We start from the raw sequence: 23,336 nt of genomic DNA on the forward strand, positions 1-23,336 counted from the left end.
GCCAATTAAAGACCTCTGAGCAGGTCCTGCATTATTATTATTATATTATTTAAAAACACTTCATTGTTTTTTTAAGTCTATGAATGGCCTTGCTCCTTCCTACAATACTGACATGCTTAGGTTTATTTTTTTTACCCAGGGACAGTGCACATTAATCAACATCTTTAGTTTTCACATCAATGTAAATGTGCCAGAATTAGCTAATGAGCTAGTTTTCATCTGTAGTTCCTGCCTACCATACATGTCTTCATGGTGTGGGAGGAAACCCACGCGAACACGGGGAGAACATGCAAACTCCACACAGAAAGGCCCGCTCCTGAATACAGTGGTTAGATCGGCTTAGATCAAGTCAATGTCTCCTCAATACAGCTTCTGGTGCCTTCAGCCATTATGGTCCTATCTGGAATTATCTACCACACGATCCAAGGTCTGCTGCAACCATGTCCTTTTTAAAGGAACATGCCAACATCATGGGAAATTATGATGAAAAAATGCGCTTACCGTCTTCCCCGGAGTCAGATTGGAAGATGGATAACAATTTCCTCTCAATTACCCGTGTTCAGTAGAAAGCTATCTGGCTTCAAGCTAGCCTAGCTTAGTGGATCACTAGCCTAGTCCAATAACACTTCTTAGGTTTTTATCTTATATGTATATTGCATTCATCTTATGTAATTTTTTAAGTTTGTCATGCATATTTGTCTATTCTGGAAGTGCATTGAATCTATGCCTGTCATGTGAAATGTGCTATATCAAATAAACTTGACTTGATATTGTGATGGCGATTCAAAACACAAGGCAAAGTGGTTAAAATTTCAACCTTTATTCCAACAGAACTTCACCCCATGGGGATTTACATAATCGATTACAAAGTAGGACCTTGCCAAGTGGCAAGAGAGAAGAGCCTTTACTAAAAGCTCAGTATACAAACAACACCGTAATGAAAGTCAACATGCATAATTGTACAAAACCAAATACACATGATTGGGATATTATAGAATCCATTACCTACTTCGTTTAAAATTTAGATATACGGTCTTATAAAACTAATAATTTGAGCTTTAGACAGGTTTATACAATCTAACTAAAAATGGAAGGAATCTCTGTATGTCTGTCCCGAGAACCCTTCCTCCGACCGACTTCACACTTGGGGGGGGTGTATTGCCGAGAACTCAAGAAAGTGCAGTGACGAGTGTCAAGTTGATTGGACGAGTGGTTCTTGAGAAAGCTGCAAGCAGCAATACCGGGGGCTAAGCAATCAGCCCGATCCGAGTGGGCACATTTTGAATAGGGTTGCACTGGTGGAATTGTATTTAATCTCAAATTACCCTGAGAAGATGGTCACTTTCACAAACGGATGTGCTGGTGAAGTGTATATTTTGTACAATACTGTAATATTTTGAGCTTCATATTGAGTTGAGATTTCTACATCATTTTGACCAAATACCATATAGAAATGCAACACATTCATGCCCTAATGTGATCATTTGTACATTTACTAGGGAAAATATTGCTAACTTGTGGACAGTGAGGATTGCTGGGACATTTTCAGAGGGCTGTTTTTCCGTAATGTGCAGAGACGTGACAACAAGATAGATGTGCTGGTGAAGTGACAACAAGAAAGGCAGTGTTACTCTTTGATATTGCTTTTATGCATTGAAGTATGTAACATTCTTTAACATCCTATTTCTAGAGCCCACATTTCTTTCTCCTACAGCAATGACCTGACCCAAATTAATCTGTGGCGAGAAGTTTAAAATATGACCAAAAGTGAATTCCTCTTACATTCAGTATTTGATACAATAATTCTTCTAAAATTCTTTGACTACTGTTACTGTATATAATGCATAACGGTGAGGCTTTAATAAAACAGTGTGTTGTATATATATATACACTTTATATAGGGTAAGGCTGTACAGTACAAGAATATAATACAGGTAACAAATCACATTATCACACATGTATAAAAAGATGCATGCGATTTTTTTTCTGTATAGGTCATCTTGTCTTGTAACAATTTGTTCTGTGCAGTTAGTCTATGGAAAACAACATTTGCCATCAACATTTGCCATTCGTATGCCATGGATGGAGGTAAAAATCTTAGGCTGAACTGGACTCTTTCTAAAGCCAACATTTCCACTCCATACTTTTCAATGAGGTATTTGAAACGTAGTAGATAGATCATAAACCCATTCATAGAATTTCCCCAAAGGGATCAATAAAGGAATATCTTATCTTATCGTTGTTCAGCGATAAGTGTCGACATTTGAGAGTGAAAACCTATTTCCAATGAAATGGAAGGAAATCATACAGTAGAGGAAACCCATCTCCGCGTGTCATTCATACTTAGGAGTCTCTCTGTACACCAATCTACTACTCGGTACGAAAAAACAAAAACATAAATAACCTCAAGGCTCAGGAACAAACAATGAGCCTCTTGTAAACTAGAGATTTGCATATATAACCATAGAAAAAAACTATACTGTACAAAATCATTTACAAAATTGAGAAAGGCGTTGTTTATATCTATCTTTTCCAGATTGGGGGGGGGGGGGGGGGTGGAGGAGGAATTGGAAGGAAGGAAAAGAGGGAGATGTCTGGCATTCTTTTCTCTGTGCAGTTGTAGCAAATTGTTATATTTATTTATTTATCGCGCAAACAAACGGCAGCCTTTCACTCGAGCCCAACCCATGGGGGGGGGGGGGGGATTACTCCCTGCGATAATTGCAACGTGGCAGTAGCCGGAGGGACCGTGCTGGCAGGGAACACAGGCTCCTCGCTGCCGGTTGTTCACAATAAAAACAGAGACAATTAAATAGTCAAGAAAAAGAGAAAGATAATGAGTGGATATAAAGCCTGAAATGGTGTTTGTGTCACTTCAGTCCAAGTGTTTGTGGTTGCTGCTGTGTGGTTTTCATTATTGCTTGCATTTTTCCCCCTCCATGTTGCCGTTTCTACTGGGTTCGATTTGTTCTTGTTTCTCTTGCGTGAAGGATAACCCAAGTCACGAGAACGACTGTTGAGATGACCTTAACGCTGTCGGGCTGATTATGTTTGCAGATTTAGGGATTCACATTGAGAGAGAGTAGTTACCATTCTAAAAACACGATTGCAGCACAGCGTTGTGAGACCTGCCTCGTGAGCCCCCAGGTAGAGGTGGTTAATGTTTATTCACAGAGGGATTATGAAGATGGCTTGTTGTATTCCATGTTCTGTTCGAGTGTGGTTAAACAAGCCTCTTTACTCCCTTTAAACAATAACAAAAAACCCAACAAAAATAATATTAATAATAATGGTAATAATAATAAACACAAACACTGTTTTGTTGAGTTGGTAACTTTCCTTTTTAACTAAGGGTTTTACAGCATCTCTGTACGGCCGGTTTGACTCATTCGAGATGGATTCCATGCCTTTGGGTGTGGTGCTTATCCTTCTCCAACCTTTGCTGCTGTTCCCTCCCTCACAGACGGACAAACCTGTTGGTCTCCAGCGCCCCTCCTCTCTCATTGGTTCTCCTTAGAAGCTGGTGGTGTCTAGTAGTGTCTTAGACACCGGTGAGTCCTTGGCCTCGGTGTAGGGCTTCTCTCCCTTAGCTTTGGCTGATGCCGCCGCTGTCCTGGCCAGCTTGCGGTTGATCTTGAACACATCCCACCTTTCTGACAGAAGACCCTTGTTGAAAATAATGGACGTCAGCCAAGAGAAGAGTAGGATGGACACCAGCGAGACGAGCATGATGGTGGTGCGGAAGGGCCAGTACTGGGTGAGCTTGCCCTCCGCATCCAGCCGACAGCCGGGGAACTTGATGGCCGGCGGGAGGCCGATGAGGGGCTCCCCGCTCATGAGCCTCAGGGTCAGTCCGAGGGCGTAGCCCAACGAGGCCCCATAGCCATTGGACACCTTGAAAAAGAGCACGCAGACCAGTTGTGGGAACATGATGGTGTAGGACATGTCCACACCCACCAGCCAGAAGACCAGGACACTATTGTCCAGGAAGGTGAGGGCAGTGCCAGCGAGACCCACCACCACCACAGAGATACGGATCACCCACTGCATCTCCCGGTCTGACGCCTGGGAACAAAGGAGAGAAACAGTAAGGGGTATGGTTAATATCACATCTACAATATCCTTTTAGACTTACCCAAGTATAAAGATACCCAGGTGTAAAACATCATAACTGGTTCAACAGACTGTGAAGTGTTAAGTTAAGAGTCTTTAAAGTCTAATATGTTCCAATCGGAAGCCAGTAGAAAGCCCCGAGCCCAGGCCTTTATCTCACTGATAAGTCCTGAATGACATTAACGTTCCATCTGCTGACAGTTGTTGTTCACATGACCAGTTGAAACACGGGATGAAAACTGGCTCGCGACAGCCGTGAGGAACAACAGTACCATAGAACATTCTGTCAACCTTAAATGCGCCCCCTTGCATCGCATGGAACATTCTTTGGGGGGGCGAGACAGAATGGAAACAATTAGATAAATCGGCCTTCAAGAGGGAGAGAGCGGGAGAAGAAAAAAAGAAAAAGAAAAAATCATCACAAAACAAGATACAAAGTGAAAACAGGCGACATGTGAAAAGTGAATGGCTCCTTTGTTTTCCTGCTGCCAGCAGTAGCGAGCTAGCTGCCTCTAGTGTGTGTGTGTGTGTGTGTGTGTGTGGGGGGGGGGGGGGGGGGGGTGCACATGCACATGTGCGCAAGTACAGTATAGTAATGCACTGAGGGTTGTAAATATTATCATGCAATTACCCACACAAGGCTCTCTATATACAATGTTGACCAATAAAGGCTTCTTGTTTTCAGTAGAAAATGACTTTAAATGAGGAGAGATTTCAGAGCATCCACTTCATATGACTGATGGGGGGCTTTACTGGCAGTGTCTGTATCTAATTAAGATCTAGTGAGTCAACAGAGTGTTCACGAAGCCTTTTCACTACAGAGATGTACGGCGAGTATACAAAACAAAAATACTGTAGGAGAATTTGGAATGCTGGTCATTCTGTCCTTCCTTACAAAGTCACAAGGGTTATTTAATAAGTGGTACAGTACATAAACATTTGTAGACTAGGTGAAAACAACAATCCCTTATTGATTTTCCCAATCAAATCTATCATGAAGAGGAGATGAAGATAGCGAGTGGAAAAAGGGGTTGTAAACCCAGCAATATGTTCCTAATGTTTTCTACATTTAAATTATAGGTCACTTTGGTTACGGTAGGTTAGAATACACATTTAAGTTATATAAATATAAGTGATATGAACATTCCTACTACATTCTCACTTAGCTATAAGAATATTGCGTCAATAATTTTGACATTGCATGGAACATTTTGTTATCTGGACCACGGTGTCCCAGATAAAAAAACATCTTCCTGCTGCTCTCTTACATTCTTCCTCATGATGTTCTTGTATATGTTGGAGGAGAACATGGAGGCCGAGGAGAGCAGGGCCGAGTCCATGGAGGACATGACGGCAGCGGCTACTGCCCCGATGCCGATGACCGAGATGTAGGCAGGGGTCAGGTACTGCAGGGCGATGGGCAGGATGGAGCCTGCCTGGCCGCGCTCGTAGGGAGAGGGGCTGCCATAGCTAGTCATGTTCCAGTCTGGAGAGACAAGTAGAGAGGGGAGAGGTTGGCCAATGAATCATTCAGTGGATGGATGGATGGATGGATGTGTTAAACATAACTTGTAGAAAATATAGAAAGAAAGAAAAATAACAAACAAACAAGAACAGACAAACAAAACAAAAGATTTATGAATGTGTTTACAGGAGTACAAAGCCAACTTTCAGTCCTTGGTTCTAAAACGAAGGGTTTTGGGAAAACACGAGAGCGAGCGGTGCACTGCTCACTGTACCTGTAGATGCCGCAACGGCTCCGATCAGTATGGAGGGGATGCCCAGCACCAGGCAGAATGCTGAGGAGGCGAAGCAGGTGATCTGAGCCTGGGTGTAAGACGAGGCTGATAGGATCCTCTGGTAGAAGGCCTGATACGCCAGACCACCCAAACCCTGCCAGAAATAAACATGGTTCAAATGGTCACAAACAAACCAGCGTATACAGTAAAAAAAAAAAAAAAAAAAACTGAAACGAAGAAAGGGAACCATTCTCTCATTACTTGTTATTTCTCAGTCCTTAATTTGGTTGTTGTGCTGCAGCGCTATTTTGTTGTCTAATGAAATAACCCACTGCCGCTGGATTCAAATTAAAGTTGCAGTGATGGCGGCGGTTATGGAAATACTTGATTAACCTCCCATGAGCTGGTGTGTCACGAGTGAACATTTTGTATGCACATTAGTGTGGTCCGTGTGTGTCTGCCCTGTCGTTCTTTTTATTTGTGTGTCCATCTCTCCCACTTACCAGCACCATAAAGTCATCAAACCACTTCCCTGCATCGCTCGGCTCCAGCTTGCCCACCCACGGGGCCTGGAAGGTCTGGTTAAAGGCGGTCAGCGAGATGTCCAGTGAGCTAGGGTTGGTCATCATGAAGGGAACACAGATGTACTACAGAGAAAAATATAAACAACAGCCCGTCAGATCATGTGCAGAATTGGGAAGGACCGTTAACCCTTTGGTTGCCGTTCACGAGAATTGTAATTTCTGTGGCCCAGCGGTTGAGTGCCGGAAACGAAGATTCTCGTTTCTGTTTCGTTTTTCCTTTTTTTTTATATTAATATCCTATTTCATGTCACAGAGCTGTATTTTGGCTGGAAAAGGCATATTGGGACTCCGAAGGTGCAGTACTGGCCAGATCCTGGTAGTGGCGCCGTCTCGAGAATGCAGTAACCCCTGTTGCAGACCAGGGCCCTCATTCATCAACGTGGACGTAGAACTTGACCTACTTCCACACGTAAGCACGGAATGTAGAACTAGCGTACGCACAGGGAAGTCGGCATTCATCACACGTGCGTACGCAGGCTCTATGGTCCTCCGTGTTGATGAATACCACTTTGTTCTACCGTCAATGCTCGTGCATGATTATCCATATATGGTCATGAAAATGAGGAAACACCCCCCATGGGATGTGAAATAATGGACGGACCCGAGCGGAACCCTGAGAAACTCCACGAAGATTGTTCACTGCTGTCGAACCAAGAAGACACTATCGCGTATTGTGGGATAAATAAAAGGCGGACTCGTAAACGGTGATGTCAGATATCAACGGCTCCCTAAGACCATTGCTGCAATTCTGCCTGGACAGCTCAAAATACTAATAAAGACCGTTCGTTGACCACTGTTTGGCGTTGGTTGTGTGTCATTATAACCGTGCTGTAATATGAATGCCTTTATTAGTTGTGTTCGATTGGCTATATGATTTTTAGATGCATCTATTTTGTTGTCGGCTAATAAAGACCGCGCTGGAATATGACTGCCTTTTCCCGTGTTGTTTGATTAATACCCCAGGGATTAAAGTTCTCCTCAATTTTATTCCAAATCGCGATGGATCTCCCGTCAATTTTCTACCTGCTGCATATGATTTCTAGAGGCATACTACAATCTATTTTGATGTCAGTATCGGGTAGCCTATATAAACAATATAATACGAGAGCATATACAAGAACAATGAATCTCACTGCATGTATGATAGCCTGCCTTTCAATACATGACCTTGAATTCCATCATGTTTGTGTGCGGGACTCACAAGGCTGTTGTCACAATGGGTGGTACCGGTGTACAGTAATAATAACAGTCCACACAATATCACGATCCATGCCATAGCCTATGTTCTATTAGGACATGATCTGTGACGACAAATGTTCTAGAATGTTTGATTAAGATATCATACTCTGACAGCATGCCTATGAGCAACAAAAACGCGAACTTGAATCCCATCATATACATAGTCTGTCCACTATAGTGTCATTGCAATGCGTTTTCTATTCTTTCTTATACAGTAAAAAGGGGGAAGAACACTATATTCATATGACTTGTATTCTGCTTACAGCTTCGAAGTTCCACTTGTTTCGTTTAACGTAAAGCCTTTTAAATATAATCAAAACGTTCCCGTGTTTCTGCGGTCTGCGCAGAATAATAACGAGTTGAGCTTTATGATTTATGATGAATTGAAAATGGGGGACCCTGATGTAAACAAGACGAAAGTTGGTCTGCATCCCCAATTAACAATTGTATGTACTGAGCTGTACTGTACTGTACCCATTCTGCAATCTGTTAATAAACTTTTCAATCAATCAATCAATCAAGCTACGCGGAGCGCAGTCAGTCAGTAGCCTACACCCCGTATATTCCGATAACGCTATATAAACCATGCTGCATTCATTCTGAGAGAAAGATCTATTATTCCAAATGCTATTTATAGGGTTTTGACCATAATTACACTACTGTTGCTATTTTACAATGAACTATAATGAACTACGGTGCGTACAGAACATGCCAGTGTTATTATGCACAGAAGCTCATTTCCTTGTTGTAATAATATATTCTACCACTGGGCGCGAGGTACGCCAGGTCCGACCTGTGCGTAGATGTAAGCACGGAGTCAAGTTCAAATCGAAATTGATGAATCCCACTCTTTGCTTAGAAATGATCGTACGCACAGGGTAAGCACAGATCTGTGCGTAGAACACGTTGATGAATGAGGGCCCAGGTGTCACACTGACAACGCTCCGGGTGGACTTTTCCGTTAGCCTGAAGCGAGGGCTTCACCAGATCGCATGGAATACTTTTTGGGACGCCGGATTCCTTATGCTGTATAACGTTATGGCGTGTGCCAAATGGACTTATCCTGTTAATCTGTAGACCGTTTTCGCCTAAAGGTACATGCCTAAGTAAATGGAAGATTGCTCCACTTCTGCAAGGTCAATTTGCATGTTCTTGGTATCTAGGAACATCTAGGGACCTGGGGGTATGTATTTCCAGTGTCAGAAATATTGTGTCTGTTACTAGGCTGAGTAAATTGTAATGAAGAAAAGGAGAATATAAATTATGATTTATGATTTTTGCATCTTTGATCAAAAATGTATACGGGTAGGAGAAAATGCTCACTGAGCTCATTCACCACCTTATTGAGATCATGTGTACAAAAAATCTAATCTAATACGGTCTCTATTGATCGATTTATGATAAAGGAAAAAAAGGTCCCCTATAGGGGGACCTTAAGGTTAGATCTACCAGATGGCGATCAAATAATCGGAAAATTCTTTTTGGAATCCAACCGGCCAAAGGTAAGAGCAATTTGACGTCAATTTCAGCTTGATCGTGCAAGGATTTCATAGCCATACCCCAGTTGAGTGTATGTTGTGGTAATAACGAATGCTGTTATTGGTCAATCAATTAACCACAAACGACCCCCCCCCCCCTTTTCACGCATTCATGATGGAACATAATACCGATCATATGCATTTGGATTTTTAACTGTAGCGTGTGTAGGGACGAAACGCCAATGGATTTAACGTTATTAGCATTGCGCCTTATAAATAGCCTCACAGGAATTATCCACATTCCGATATAACACTCATATTCACCACAGTATAAAACGGGAACGTATCGATGGAATTCTTTTTTCTTTATGGCATAATGAACGGAAGGTTCATACTGTCAATTGACAATGATATTGGATCCATAGCTATAATATAAAATATAGGTTTAGCGCTACAAACAAGGTGACCAATTACATGGGGTTAATGGGTGGCATGAGCCTATGCACTTCCTGGAAGGGGCGTGGGACCCAATGTGTTAAGTGTGTGAGAGAGGAATATTTGGCCACTCTTAAAACCGGGGGGGGGGAGTTGTAAATCAAGGCTCCGTCTAGGCTGAAGTACAGCCGATTTATCCGATACATTCAAAAGGGCTCTTACTTTCAAACAGTCTATTCAGGGATAAAATAACATACAGGTGCAGCTCAATAAATTAGAATATCGTGGAAAAGTCCATTTATTTCGCCGCATTGATGCAGTAATTCGTGCAAAAGGTACTGAGTGAACATACTTTTCAGTAGGCCGACATTTCTATATAAACAAATATATTTTTTGATTGGTCTTATGTAATAGAAACATTTTCTGAGATATTGAATTTGGGGTTTCCATGGGCTGTAAGCCATAATGATCTAAATTAAAACAAATAAAGGCTTGAAATATTTCACTTTGTGTATAATGAATCACTTTGGACTGCAATTCCTGTATGAAAGGTGCTATACAAATAAAGTTTATTATTATTATAATGGCGGCTCACGTACCAGACTGAGGAAGATGAGGATTAGCTGGATGACATCGGTGTAGGCCACAGAATAGAGACCCCCCAGGAGTGTGTAGACTATGGCCACCACCGATGAGATGATGATGGAGTAGACGTAGGACAGGTCCAGAATCACGCTCATCGTCCCACCTGGAACAACAGCAGGAGCCCTTTAGAACCAGTGGACTGACAGGACTGTACTCCTAAGCTACGGCTGTTGGGGCGGGCTTCTAAAAAGGGGCATGCAACTGCTCTCAGGGATACTTGTAGGTCAAGGTGATTTTATTTGATGTCTTTCTTTCTCTTTCCACACACACACACACACACACACACACACACACACACACACACACACACACACACACACACACACACACACACACACACACACACACACACACACACACACACACACACACACACACACACACACACACACACTTTCTAAAAGCATAAAGGAACACAGAAACATTATGGGAAATGCGCTCACAGTCTTCTCCTCTTCCCCCAATTTCCTCTCTGTGCGTTCAGTAGAAAGCTATCCGGCTGCAAGCTAGCCTAGTTTAGCACAAATGAATGGAAGCAGATACGGAGTGGCTAGCCTAGGCATTGGCCAAAAACACCTCTCCTGGAGTTTTAAGCTAGGCTAACCGCTACGCACCCGCTTCTATTCATTTTTAGCTTGCAGCCGGATTGGGCTGAATGCACAGAGAAGAAATTGGCATTTTATCTTCTTGTCTGACTCAAGACGGCAAAGTGCATTTCCCATAATGTTGCCCCGTTGTCACAGAGATATCCCCACGCCTGGATGCACTATTCCCACAGAGCACTTTGTACATTGATCTGCATAATGTAAAGGAATTAAATTCTTGCCGTTTAAGAAAGAATGAAGTTTACACTTAATACATGGGTGGCTTGATGATTCCAAGCTTTTCCTTTGCTTACATAAGCAACGGCATGAAACTGTATCAAATGTAAAACTGCAAGAGAAACAAAGGGAACAGAACAATACAAGACACTTAACAGAAGCAGCCTATTGATTGTGAGACTCCAGAGCATTCCTTTCCTCCACCCTCATGTGAGGTGATTTATCATCACCGCATTGATAATACATACTAGTACTCAGTGGTGGAAGAAGTACACACTTCCTTTACTTAAGTAAACGTAGAAATACACAGATAAAGTAGTACTCTGGTAAAGTCCTCCATTCAAAATTATACTTAAGTAAAAGTAGAGAAGTATTTGATGTTGAACATACTTAGGTATCAAAAGTAGAAGTACACATTCTATGTGATGTTTGTGTATTTTAGTCATTGGGAGCATTCAAACCTTGAACCATTGATCTCTAAAGGTTATGTTAAAGTAGTATGTGGTCCAGTTATGCTGCCGGCTTGGTGGCTCTGATTACGTCCCCTTGAAGTCGGATGGCTTAAAAATTTTAAGTACATAATCTTTATACATTTTTCGCCATGTTTTCTATGCAAAGTATTTTTCTTCAAAGTAACTAGTAACTGATGGGTTCAGATAAATGTAGTGGAGTAAAAGTATAAAGTTCCCTGAAAATGAAAGTACTCAAGTAAAGTACCATCGAAATTGTACTTAAGTACAGTTCTCGAGTAAAAATACTTATTTACTTTCCACCACTGCTAATACTTCAATATTAAATATATATATGTATATATATATATATATATATATAAATATATATATATATACACAAAAAAGAAATAAAGAGACATTTTGTGTAAAAAAAATGGAAATGTGTGGAAAAACTTGCTAAATGAACAAATAAGTAAACAAATGAATGAATGAATAGATAAATAAAGACATCTTGTTACTCAAACAAGGCAAGCAAAGCGTCACTACCTTCACCGTCTCTTCTCCCACATTGCCAGGGTCCCCCCAGCCGCAGCCTGCAGCCGCGCCACAACAACGCCCTTAAACAGAGAAGTGTAAGATCGCCATCACCCCGCTGGCCTCTCAACCACTATGTGACCTTTTCATGAAACCAATCCCCCTCCTCTATGGTTTAATCGTGGACCAGGTACTGGATTACGTCTGACCTCTTAACCTCTTGATTTGGACTGTTCTGAAATTCCTTCACTTTGGTTTCACCTCTAACCTCTTTGGTTAACCCCCCCACCACCCACACATGTTTTTCGGTATAGGCTCACAATGTGCCAGGCCGGGGAGTTATAGGTAGCGGTAACCCCACACCGACCTCTGACCCCTGTGGACATGTTGGACATGTTGGTGTAACTATCTCCCTGTGTGAAATTTGGGATTTTATTAATAATTGAACATGCAGCAGCAGCTTAGTCCAACATGGAATTCAGAGAGACACCTGAGAGGCTTAAATTTACTTTAACCCTTTCACTACCACACTACAGAAGGTTAACCTTTCACTACCACACTACAGAAGGTTAACCTTTCACTACCACACTACAGATAGTGTGGCAGTGAAAGGGTTAACCTTCTGCAGTGTGGCCGTGAAAGGGTTAACCCTTTGTCGTGTGGCAGTGAAAGGGGCTAACCTTCTGTATTGTCGCAGTGAAAGGGTTAACCATTTGGTAGTGTGGTAGTGAAAGGGTTAAGACGGTAGCCTAGGTTTTTATTTGTCTCTACTAGGGAGCTGAAATGGCAAGCTAGCCAATCACTTAACTGACATAAAACACGGCAGTCGTCATCCCTGTCATTGAATTGGGTAATGTGTTTTTCTCTTTTCCTGGCGGGATATTTATGTAAACGGTATCATTGCATCTTAAATGCCGTCTACACACGTGGTCTGCTCTCCCAGTTTGACTGGAGGGATCTAATCTGATCTGTGCTGTTCCGTTCTCTTCTGTTCTGTGTACCACTGTGCTAAATTTAGGTGGGGGAAAGAGAAGGAATGAGATTTAGGGGTCTCTAGGGCTTAATGGGGAGTATATGGGGATACAGGGCGGGAAAGAGCTGCTTAAATGCCCCCATGTTCTGTTTTTAGACCCCGTTGTCCAACCAATGGCCTTATCAAGGGGCCCACCCCCTCTACAAACCCACACACACGCATGTCAGTCACACACACGCATGTCAGTCACACACACGCATGTCAGTCACGCACACGCATGTCAGTCTCACACACACGCACACACCCCTCCCGTTCCTCCCCATCCTCTCATTCCCCAATCCCACAGCAGAAATGTGCTCAGTCAGTCATGATTGTGCATTATTTATTCCACATGGCCAACTCACATGGACACTTTTTTGTGTGCATGTGTGTGAAAACTAGCACTAACTGGCACTAACACAAGACAGACCAGCCACACTCACTCACTTGAGTAGAGCGTGTACACACAGTCTCCGAGCAACAGCACTCCCGCGTGCAAAGCGATATCGCCATGCCCCACGGGAGAGTCGGTCAAGTGTGTGCGTGTGGTGTATGCACGTGTTTTGGTGGAGCCAGTCCCAACAACAAAATTTGAAGGGAGATTGTGCAAAGCATGCCAGGGGATTGGGGAGAAGGGCCCCCCCCCCCCCCAGGGCCACAGTGGTTTCATAGGCTGAATAAAAATACATTCTTTCTTCCCTGGCTGTAATTGTGCTCCCCCTCCATCACTCAGACAACACTACCTGTATTTAGTGGTCTACTTTCATTGTTTTCTACATCTTTTGGCACGTGTTTATTCCATGCAATGTATCAGAGCTGAGCAGTGTACGGTAACTTCCTCTGCCCCTGGGATAAACAGCTCTTTGGAACAAAAAGTGGAAAGAAGTCTCTCCGTGACACAAGAACCTGGTTTTGAATAATTGATCACCTTCACAATCAACAGGCTGCTCGTTGTTTAACCCCCCCTTTTCAAAAAACACTGGAAAAGAAAACAGTGTTAAAAAAAGACACGTGAACATTGTACGCACACACACAGTATGCTCACTACCATACATACATATATACGAGTGCATGTACACACATGCGCAAGCGCACATGCATGCACGCGCACGCATGCATGCACACCCACACACACACCACACACGTCACTTCCACATGCGTATTGAAACAAAACTACCATCACATAAACAGCCAAAGTTAATTATTATATTACAATAAGTCCACTTCATATGTCAAATAAATTAATTGTCAACAATTTTACCCCCCCATGATCTATAAGCAAATATTTAAAGAATTCCGAGAATGACCGCCATTGTGCTTAAATGCGGTGGGTCAACGACTTGTGTTCTTGTCTTTCATGTGAGGATGTGTCCATAGGTTTCTCCCATTCCATCAGAGCAAGACAATAGCCTACAGTCCAGAAGCTCTGCAGTAGGAATGTGTCATTGCACCATACAGCGCAGTGCCCACATGCCTGAGTGTGTGTATGAAACACAGCCTACCGTGCTTTACATGCCAGTATATCTTTGTATCCATGTCCTGTGTGTTGCACCTGATAGAGTTCCCATGCCTGTATGCCACCTAACCTTTGAGAGCAAATTGTTTTTCAAACATTCCATACTTCAAATGTCAAATGTCTTCAAATGTCTGCTTTGAAAATGGTATTGGGTGGGGCTTCCTCCTCCGGTGAACATCCCTTTGGCAGCTTTCGGGTTGCATGCAAGGTTGCTATGCAAGGTTTCTATAGCCAGCAAGAAACAAAACCATGCTATTTACAGCAAGCTAGTACCTAGCTATATGAGTTATCACAATAACACAAGATGGATGTCATTGGATAATCAACATAGTTTGCCTGCATCTCCAGCTACCTCGCTTGCTAGCTCTCTGATGTCATTGAGAGTTTGTGGCATGTTCCATCTTGCTCGTTGCCCATAGGCATTAATTTCATGGCACGGTACATCATTTGCTGGAGTGGAAACCAATTCCCTTCAATACCACTATCAAAGCCCATTTTAAGATTCATGGGATGTTTGAAAAACAGATCAGGGTCACGGTATGTGACAGTGTGTGAATGCGACAGTGTGTATATGTGACAGTGTGTGTATGTGACGGCGGGAGTTAATTTACCTAGGCTGACCAGTGTACGTGCCACCCAAAGGACGTCAGCCACCAGTGCGGGAAAGATCAGCAAAGTGCTCAGAACATTCCCATACTTGAGCTGGAAGGGATCCATCATTGTCAGATACTTATTTTCCCTCATGGGCTTAGCGAAGAAAAAGCCACCTGGGAAAAGAAGAGATCAGAAAATAGAGACGTTAAAAACAATTCCTCTAGTGAGCGTGGATAGCAGCCATCAACACATAAACAACAAGTGTTCTGTGCAGATAACACACAACACCTTCAGTCCAGCCTGTAGGTTCCGCCTGGGCCCAAATAACAATGGACAAGGCGGAAAATGGAGTTATGTTACATTTCCTGATTGGGAAGTTTCCGTTTTTTTCCCATGGCCCACACACTCGGCAGGCCGGCCAGTGATGGTCACATTGGGACTGAGGGCTCTGAGTATTTCCACTAGCGAGTGCACCTGTTTCCGCAGATGACTTGAAGCGCTAAAAGGCTGACCTTAAAAGGTCAAACCGATACTCAAAGAGAGGCAACAAGACTTATACATTTAGGGTATAATCATCATTATAGTGTTGGGGAAACAACCATCTAACATCACAACTAGGCTGGATTGCAACTTTGGAGCAGTTACCCTCACACTCAAATTCAGGTTCCCCCCAAAATCTGTTCTCAGTTTCAAAAGTCTGCTTTCAGTTTGTGTGCTCTTTGTTTGTTTTGTTTGTTTATTTATTCAGCACATTATTAAAAAACAAAAAACATAGGCCAAAGAGCTTGTACAAAGTTCCACTCCCATCCCATTGTCCATAAACATATATGAATGAAATACATGTAAACATGGTCTAGAAAATAAACTCAAAACAAGATCAAAGACATAAGGCATACACTATAGCAAAAACATGGAAGATTAACACGAGTCAATAACAATAATTTTTTTTTATAAATTTATATATATTTTTTTAAGTACAAGAAGGCAAAGGAGAGGAGAATAACATATGAACAGTATATAATGAAGCAAAATAACACTATGTAACACACTGATGCACAGGAGTAACTTAATGTGTTGATGATTTATGATGAAATTAAATTAGATTTGAATTGTTTTCTAAATATAGATAAGGAGGTTGTTGACCTCAATAATGAACTTAACTCTTCAACATAAGATCAAATCAAATCAAATGTATTTGTAAGGCCCGACAACACACGTTAATGTCCCCATGGGCCGGACACGTCTTCTTTAAACAAGTCAAGAAGAAACATCACAATAGGTCAAGAACAAAACACCATAAAGTCCAAAACATTTAAAATAAATGCAAAATAAATGCAACACTCCCAGACATAAGGAAAAACTCACTAAAACCTAGCAATAGGAAAAAATGCACCACAGGCAATGTGGAGGAGAGAAACCTTAGAAGGACCATGGGGGGGGGGATCTCCCTTTAGATGTCGGTGATATTAGTGTTGCAGTAAAACAGGCGAGCAGTTGGTAAAGCATGCACTCACATGTGTGAGTAAGTGCATGCGATAGCAACTGAACATTTTGAAAGATTAAAGATAGAGCTGATAACGGATCTATTTGAGGCAAAGATCAATACGATCACAACATTTGGACATGTTTACTCCATTTCAGTGTGTAATTTATTTGAATTTTTTTAAACTTTGACCAGACAGCTGGTTCTTTTAGCGTTTATCGCTTTTTCTGGTCAAGCATGATCGACAGAAACAGGTTGAATGGGGTATAGATCGGGGGAAGACACTGAGAAAATACGGCGAGTCCGGGAGTCGAACTCATGTACCCCAGATCCGTGACGCGCACGGTTGTCCCCGACGCCGAAATAGCGCCGAGATACGCGGTGAGCTACTGGAGCTCCCCCAGTGTGTAATTGTTTTAACTAATTATTCTTTCTTTCTTATTATGTGCAAACTTTAATTTAAACCAGCAGGGACACTCGTGCAACAGCTCACATCGACCTGTCAAATCCATCAAATCGGCCCTCCAGTCGTGAATATTTAGAAGAATACAAAGTTCACTGAGGATATTCTTTGGGCTATATTTTCATGCTGGCGCGCAGCCAGTAGAATTGCAGACACAGGCTGATTGGCAATTTCATGTGACATAAGGCAAGTTCTTTCCGCCTACGCCTGTTTGGGAATTTCATGGCTCAAAAGGAACCCACTTGTGCGTGAGATGGGTGGGGGCAGCTGAGGGTATGTCAGTGCAGTACAACGCTGGTTAGGGATGTCCCAATCGGAGAGATCAGTCATAGCCGGTCATGGCATATCTTAAGTGATCGGTATGGGCTATATATTAAGCCCGATAAAATTCTGTTCCTTTTTTGTCATAAAGTAATTGGAAACCATTAAGGGAAAGCTTTGATGTAGGCACTGTACACGGTGCTGCTATATTATCTAGGAAAATTACAAATATTGGATCTGGACTTGGTATCAGCAGATACTAAATAATAAATACTACTATCACCAACATCTAAGAAGGGAGATCCCCCCTTGAATGGCCCTTCTAAGGTTTCTCTCCTCCACACTGCCTGTGGAGCTTTTTTCCCTATTGTTAGGTTTTAGTGAGTTTTTCCTTACCTTCGCGTGGGGTATGTCTGGGAGTGCTTGCATTCTTGCATTCTTTCATTCTTTCATTTATTTGCATTCATCTAAACATTTTTGGACCTTATGGTGTTCTTGTTCTGTTCTTGACTTATTGTTATGTTTTCTTCTTGACTTGTTTAAAGAAGACCTGTACGGCCCATGGGGACATTAACGTGTGTTGTCGGGCCTTATAAATAAATTTGATTTGATTTAAATGATTCTGGTGTGCGTTCTCTGCCTCCTGAGACCAGGACACCCAGGCCCGGAGCTATTTTTGTGACAGTAGCCTAAGCGAGGCCACCCAGGGACATCTGTTGAGTTGCCAACAAGCTGTTTGTTTGGATGTTAGACTATGTATTTCATACCCACTTTGAAGTACATCTTTCAACTGAATGGAGCATTTTCATAGGGGTGCCAGTGCTGGCAGATTTGATTTCTGGAATGCCCTGAGAGTGACAGAAGGCATGTTACATCTGTGCGCTGTATCATATATTTGTCTTAAACATAATAAACCTAATAAATTAAAAAGATGGATTTCAATAGGCGTAGGCTATAGATGGAACACAAGTGTATATTCATTTAATTCATAATCGGATGAAGTGGTATAGCCTGATAATACAATTGTCTTTATGGACCTAGGGGCGGATTTGCTAGCCTTGGGTGAAATTCTTCCTGAAGAGCTGGCCATAATTGCCAGCTCTGACACCACCTGCTAATAATGTTTCCGTCCTACTCCAACATGGTCACAAGTGTGCTGTGCGCTGCCAGCAATGAGCTTGTGTCCCTGGTCATCAAATTACTAGAAACAAGTTGGACATACCCACGTGCACCAGCACCCTGATTCACAAAAATAGGGCCCATTGTGATGTTGTGTAGTCTAAATTAAATACTCTACGTCTCTTGTTACCATGGTCACAGGAGTCTTAACACAAGTTTAGCCTGGGGAGTGGCTAACTTTTCTAGCTGAGTATACATTAATCTTAATTTAAATCCAACAGATTTATTTCAGACTAGTCTAACTAGAGAATTTCAGACCAGTCTTAGGCTCTGATCAGTCTTATATCCAGGCCTTGCTTGTTGTCCTAGAGACAGACAGACAGTGATTGGAGAGGTAAGTGATCTGTTTAGGCATCTGAGTTCGCACCTGTTGCCTCAGATTACAATGTTCAACTGATTGCTCATGGTCCTTTTTTTAAACATGGACGACACTTTTACTGCTCCACATAGTGACCAGTCGTGTGGGGGGTGGGGTCGAGGCAGGTGGAGGGTGGGGGTGTTATTCCACTTCAGTTCATTTCAATCATGTGGAGTGTATCTTGTATTCAACCTACTGAATGGGTATAGGCATGGGCATAATAGTAGGGCCAGTGGGAACATTTCCCTACCACTGTCTGATGATCTAAAGTTTGCCCTACCACTAATTTGATATTAATTGCATTATGTGTTTAAAATATTGGATGGAAAATATTGTTTCCATCGGCACTATGCTTCTGTTGTCCTGCACCTGATTACCAGAGTGGATGTGCGTGCTCTACTTTGTGAATACAAGTTATTGCTGCAACAAATACAGGCATGCCATCCTGTGGCTGTTTGTCTGCAACAGCAGTTAAAAAGGACGGCCTCTGTGTCCTCTGTGAATGCCTTGCACAGAATGTTCGGAATGCCCCATTTGTTCTCCATGTTGGAAGAAACAACTTATTTCTGGATCTTGTAAACAAGTTGCAGTGGAACAGCAATATCACGCTTTTCCAAAGTTTTAACCACCTTTACTTATCGCCACAGGCGTTGTCGAAAGCGGTTGCCATAAACACGGCCATGTTGAAAGGGAGACAGCTACACAAACATCCTGTGCAAGGCCTCTATTGTACGTCTCATGACAACCAGCGAGTAGCAGATCAGGTGACAGGTCTACCCTGCTACCTTTATGTAACGGTTTAGAGGAGCTCTGGACTGACGCTAGTACCGGTAGACTATACTATCGACAGGAGAATCCACGCTGTAAACTGAGACCAAATCTCAGGTTGAAGGGGCCATTCTTTCATTCCATTGTTGTAACGTACCCTCTCTGGAGAGAGGGCTCCCCCAGGGGAATGATTTAACTGTGTGATGTCACAGGTCAAATGGGTGCAATGTACGTGTTTTTACTGTGTCGCTAGGTCAAATAAGGTAAAGTAGAATAATAGCAGTGGGGGAACAGGTACACTGTTCCTTTACTTTAGTAAAAGTAGGAACACCTTGATAAAAGAGTACTCTGGTAAAAGTTAAATATTCTACCATTCCATTCAAAATTCTACTTACCGGTAAGTAAAAGTAGAAAAGCTTTTGTTATTGAATATACTTAAGTATGGAAAGCAAAAGTACATAATATATGAGGTTCTTGTGTTTCAGTGCTTGGGAGCATTCAAACCTCCCTCCATTGACCTCTAAAGGTTATGTTAAAAATGATATGTGGTCCAGTTATGCTCCGATTAAATCCTCTTAGTCTTGAAGTTGGTTCGCATACCGTTTTAAAGTGCATTATCTTCATCAACTTATGCCATGTTTTGGATGCAGTCTTTTCCCCAAGTGACTAGTAACTGCAGGGTTCAGATAAAAGTAATGGGTTAAAAATAGTGCTGCCAGGTGATTAAAAAAATGTATCTAATTAATTACAGGATTTGTAATTAATTAATCTAATTAATCACATTTTAATCACATAACCATTTTAGGCCTGATATTTTATAATCATATTTCAAATTGCATGTGTCCGGATGGCAGAATTCAGTACTGTATCCACAAAACCTTCTGTTTAATAGATCCCTTTATTCATTTGCTTATATTTTTCAGGTCTGGTCAATTTTAGCATGGTGTTATTCACAGTCAAAAAAAATAAAAAAAATATTGATATTTAATAATAATATTTTTTAATTGGCTGTGTAATTAATTAATCTAATTAACGCGATAAACTGACAGCCCTAGTTAAAAAGTACAATATTTCCTTTGAAATGTAGTTCAAGTAAGTTCTCTAAAAATGGAAATACTCAAGTAAAGTACAAGCACCTTGATATCGTACAGCACTTGAGTACAAGTCTGTAGTGACTTTTCACTACTGAATAATAGACCAGTGGAGTAGCGGTGGTGTGTTGAGTGTGGGGGTTTCAGGGTTAAAAGCTGGGAGTCATAGAGGGACAGTTATCTAAGGACAAGATTGCATCTATTGAACAAAGCTACAGATAATGTTATCAAATGTTTGGCTTGGTGACATTTGTGTTTAGTTTATTCATTTGTGTCCACTTGAACCCAAGTAAAAACATTTATAATTTTTCCATACTGAAAGTACACTTTAAGTATATTAAGTGTGTTAAAAGTAAATTTCTACCCATATGTAAGTATACTTGCAATGAATTTTTGGTACTTCTCATGTGCGTTCATGTACTAATTCAATGCGACATGCAATATGACAATCATTAATATGCTGTAAGTGTAATCCAAGTACACTTAAAAAAAAACTGCGATGTTTACCAAACCTAAGTGGTACTTTAGTAAACACTTTTAGTAAAAGTGTACTATATCGGTAAGCATATATAACTTTAGTATACTTTCTAAATAGATATAAAGCATACTAAATTATACTTTCAGAAAATATAATTAAGTATACTTGGGAAGGATTACCTCTTCTGTGTGTTCAGTCTGCATGTGAATGACATGTAGTGTGGTTTCTATTTGGAGCGTTTGACCATGGTGTCCTACTAAACGTGTCCCAGACAGCAGACTTTGTCCCTAGCTAAATAAAGACAGTGTTAAATAAATCATGTCAGTGTTTGTGGAGTCGAGGCAGGTGACTCTACTCACCTAGGAAGAAGGTAAGCACATAGGGCACAGGCATCAGGGCCCAGACCAGACCTAGTGTTGGGTTGTACACAGCTTCGGCTATGCCAAGGATGAAGCCTCCACCCACCCATGTAGCTGTGGAAAGACAAACAAAAGGTTGACACAAAAAGAGAAATACCCACCAACTGCATGGCCTTCAACCATATCAAGCTAGTGGTGTTTTTAGCTTTAGACTGATATACCACTGCCTGATATACCACTGCCTGATATACCACTGCCTTTGCTACAGATAACACTCACTTCTACTCGTTCCATGGCTGTGAAAATGCTCATCTATTGTTGACCTATCTATGACAAGTAAAAATGGCTGCTGTGAAAAGGGGGTATTGGGAATGATAGTAAGCATGATGGGAAGGGCACCCGGCGGATGCTGTTGGGATAAGGGTGCATGTTCTGTTTCAGAAATGAGAACACTAACACAGATAAGTTCTTTGGTCATTCTGTGGGTCCACAATAACAGTCTCCAAACCACTGTACATTTTAATTTAACCTATATTTAACCAGACAAATGCTTATTTACGATGGCCTGGGGAGAGGACAAAAAGGCCTCTCGAAGGGTAACAGGAAAGGGGACAAAATAATGAAATAAAATTAAATAGAAAAGAGAGAAACGTACAGTACATCACAGAGGTAAGGGAAATAATTAAAACACACAAACAAAACAATCAAACTAGGACTGCAACAAACGATTATTTTGTTATTGATTAATCTGTTGATTATTTTATCAATTAATCGAAACGATTAATTTACCAACAACAATTTATTGTATTTGCAATTGAATGTTTCAAAATGTTTTACTAGTATCCTCAGGTCACATGGGTAGTTGCCTCTTTGACACCACCTACTGATTACCCAGAGTAGGAGATGAGCCATGAAGTTTATTTATGTCTATAAATGCTGTGAAGTGTGGATGCCTACTGTACATAAGTAGGGTGAGTAACCTACATGCCATTACTGCTTTTTATCCATTGACTCGATTATTATAGCTACTTTATTATTTTGAAATAATATAACACCCGCCCATTACTATGACATTGTTTATCATTACATACAATGTATCCATGCCTGTAGCTAAATGCTGAAAAACAGGGGGAAAAAATTACTTTTTAGCTTTAGATTAAAAAAAAAAAAAACTACCAGCCAGAAAGATTTACCGGCCAAAAATTATAATAGCTTTTTAGTATAATCTCCATGAATTATTATAATGTATTGTGTGTTATCTCTCCACTCCACGCTATGGCAGTGCTTGTGCCAGCACAGGAGATACGATTAAAATGTATTTTTTATATATAGGCTATATACATATTTAAATCAATATCTTCACACACACAACACACACAAGAGAGGGATAATAGTCTATAGCAGACTTAATGATTTTACAATATTCTTGCTAATGAAGTGAAATATTTATTATCATCAACTATCCAGTACGTTTTTATAGTGTAATGATAAATTCATCAAATCATTGAACGTACAGCGAGACAAGCTAAGCCCCCCCGCCCCATTTCCTCACTATTGGAACTACAGTTAGCTTAGCTTAGGCCATGGTTAGACTAGTGTTTTTGTGGTCGTTTTTTGAATACGTTTTAATACGTTTGCAGTCCCTATTAGATAGAAATGCCGTTTTGGCAGGAAACGTTTTGGCCCTACTGAAAACGCTAAATTGTGTTTCCGTTTTGGAATAACGCCAAAAAC

At 41.4% G+C, this 23,336-nt stretch overlaps 1 protein-coding gene across 4 annotated transcripts in view; it reads right to left on the reverse strand.

Moving 5' to 3' along the window:
- Positions 1 to 804: 804 nt before the first annotated feature.
- Positions 805 to 23,336, reverse strand: part of LOC311232544 (high affinity choline transporter 1-like) — a 36,761-nt gene continuing 14,229 nt past the window's right edge. For all 4 annotated transcript variants that reach the window (XM_084319382.1, XM_084319381.1, XM_084319384.1 and 1 more), the window contains exons 3-9: positions 21,603 to 21,716; positions 15,180 to 15,335; positions 10,188 to 10,336; positions 6,356 to 6,499; positions 5,853 to 6,006; positions 5,382 to 5,599; positions 805 to 4,065 (exon numbers count right to left, since the gene is read on the reverse strand). In XM_084319382.1, coding sequence (XP_084175508.1) covers positions 3,514 to 4,065; positions 5,382 to 5,599; positions 5,853 to 6,006; positions 6,356 to 6,499; positions 10,188 to 10,336; positions 15,180 to 15,335; positions 21,603 to 21,716 — 1,487 coding nt within the window. In that variant the 3' untranslated portion in view covers positions 805 to 3,513. The remainder of the gene's footprint in view (positions 4,066 to 5,381; positions 5,600 to 5,852; positions 6,007 to 6,355; positions 6,500 to 10,187; positions 10,337 to 15,179; positions 15,336 to 21,602; positions 21,717 to 23,336) is intronic.

This window comes from Notolepis coatsorum (genome assembly GCF_963971535.1).
Source record: "Notolepis coatsorum genome assembly, chromosome: 7".
Classification (NCBI taxonomy): Eukaryota; Metazoa; Chordata; class Actinopteri; order Aulopiformes; family Paralepididae; genus Notolepis; species Notolepis coatsorum.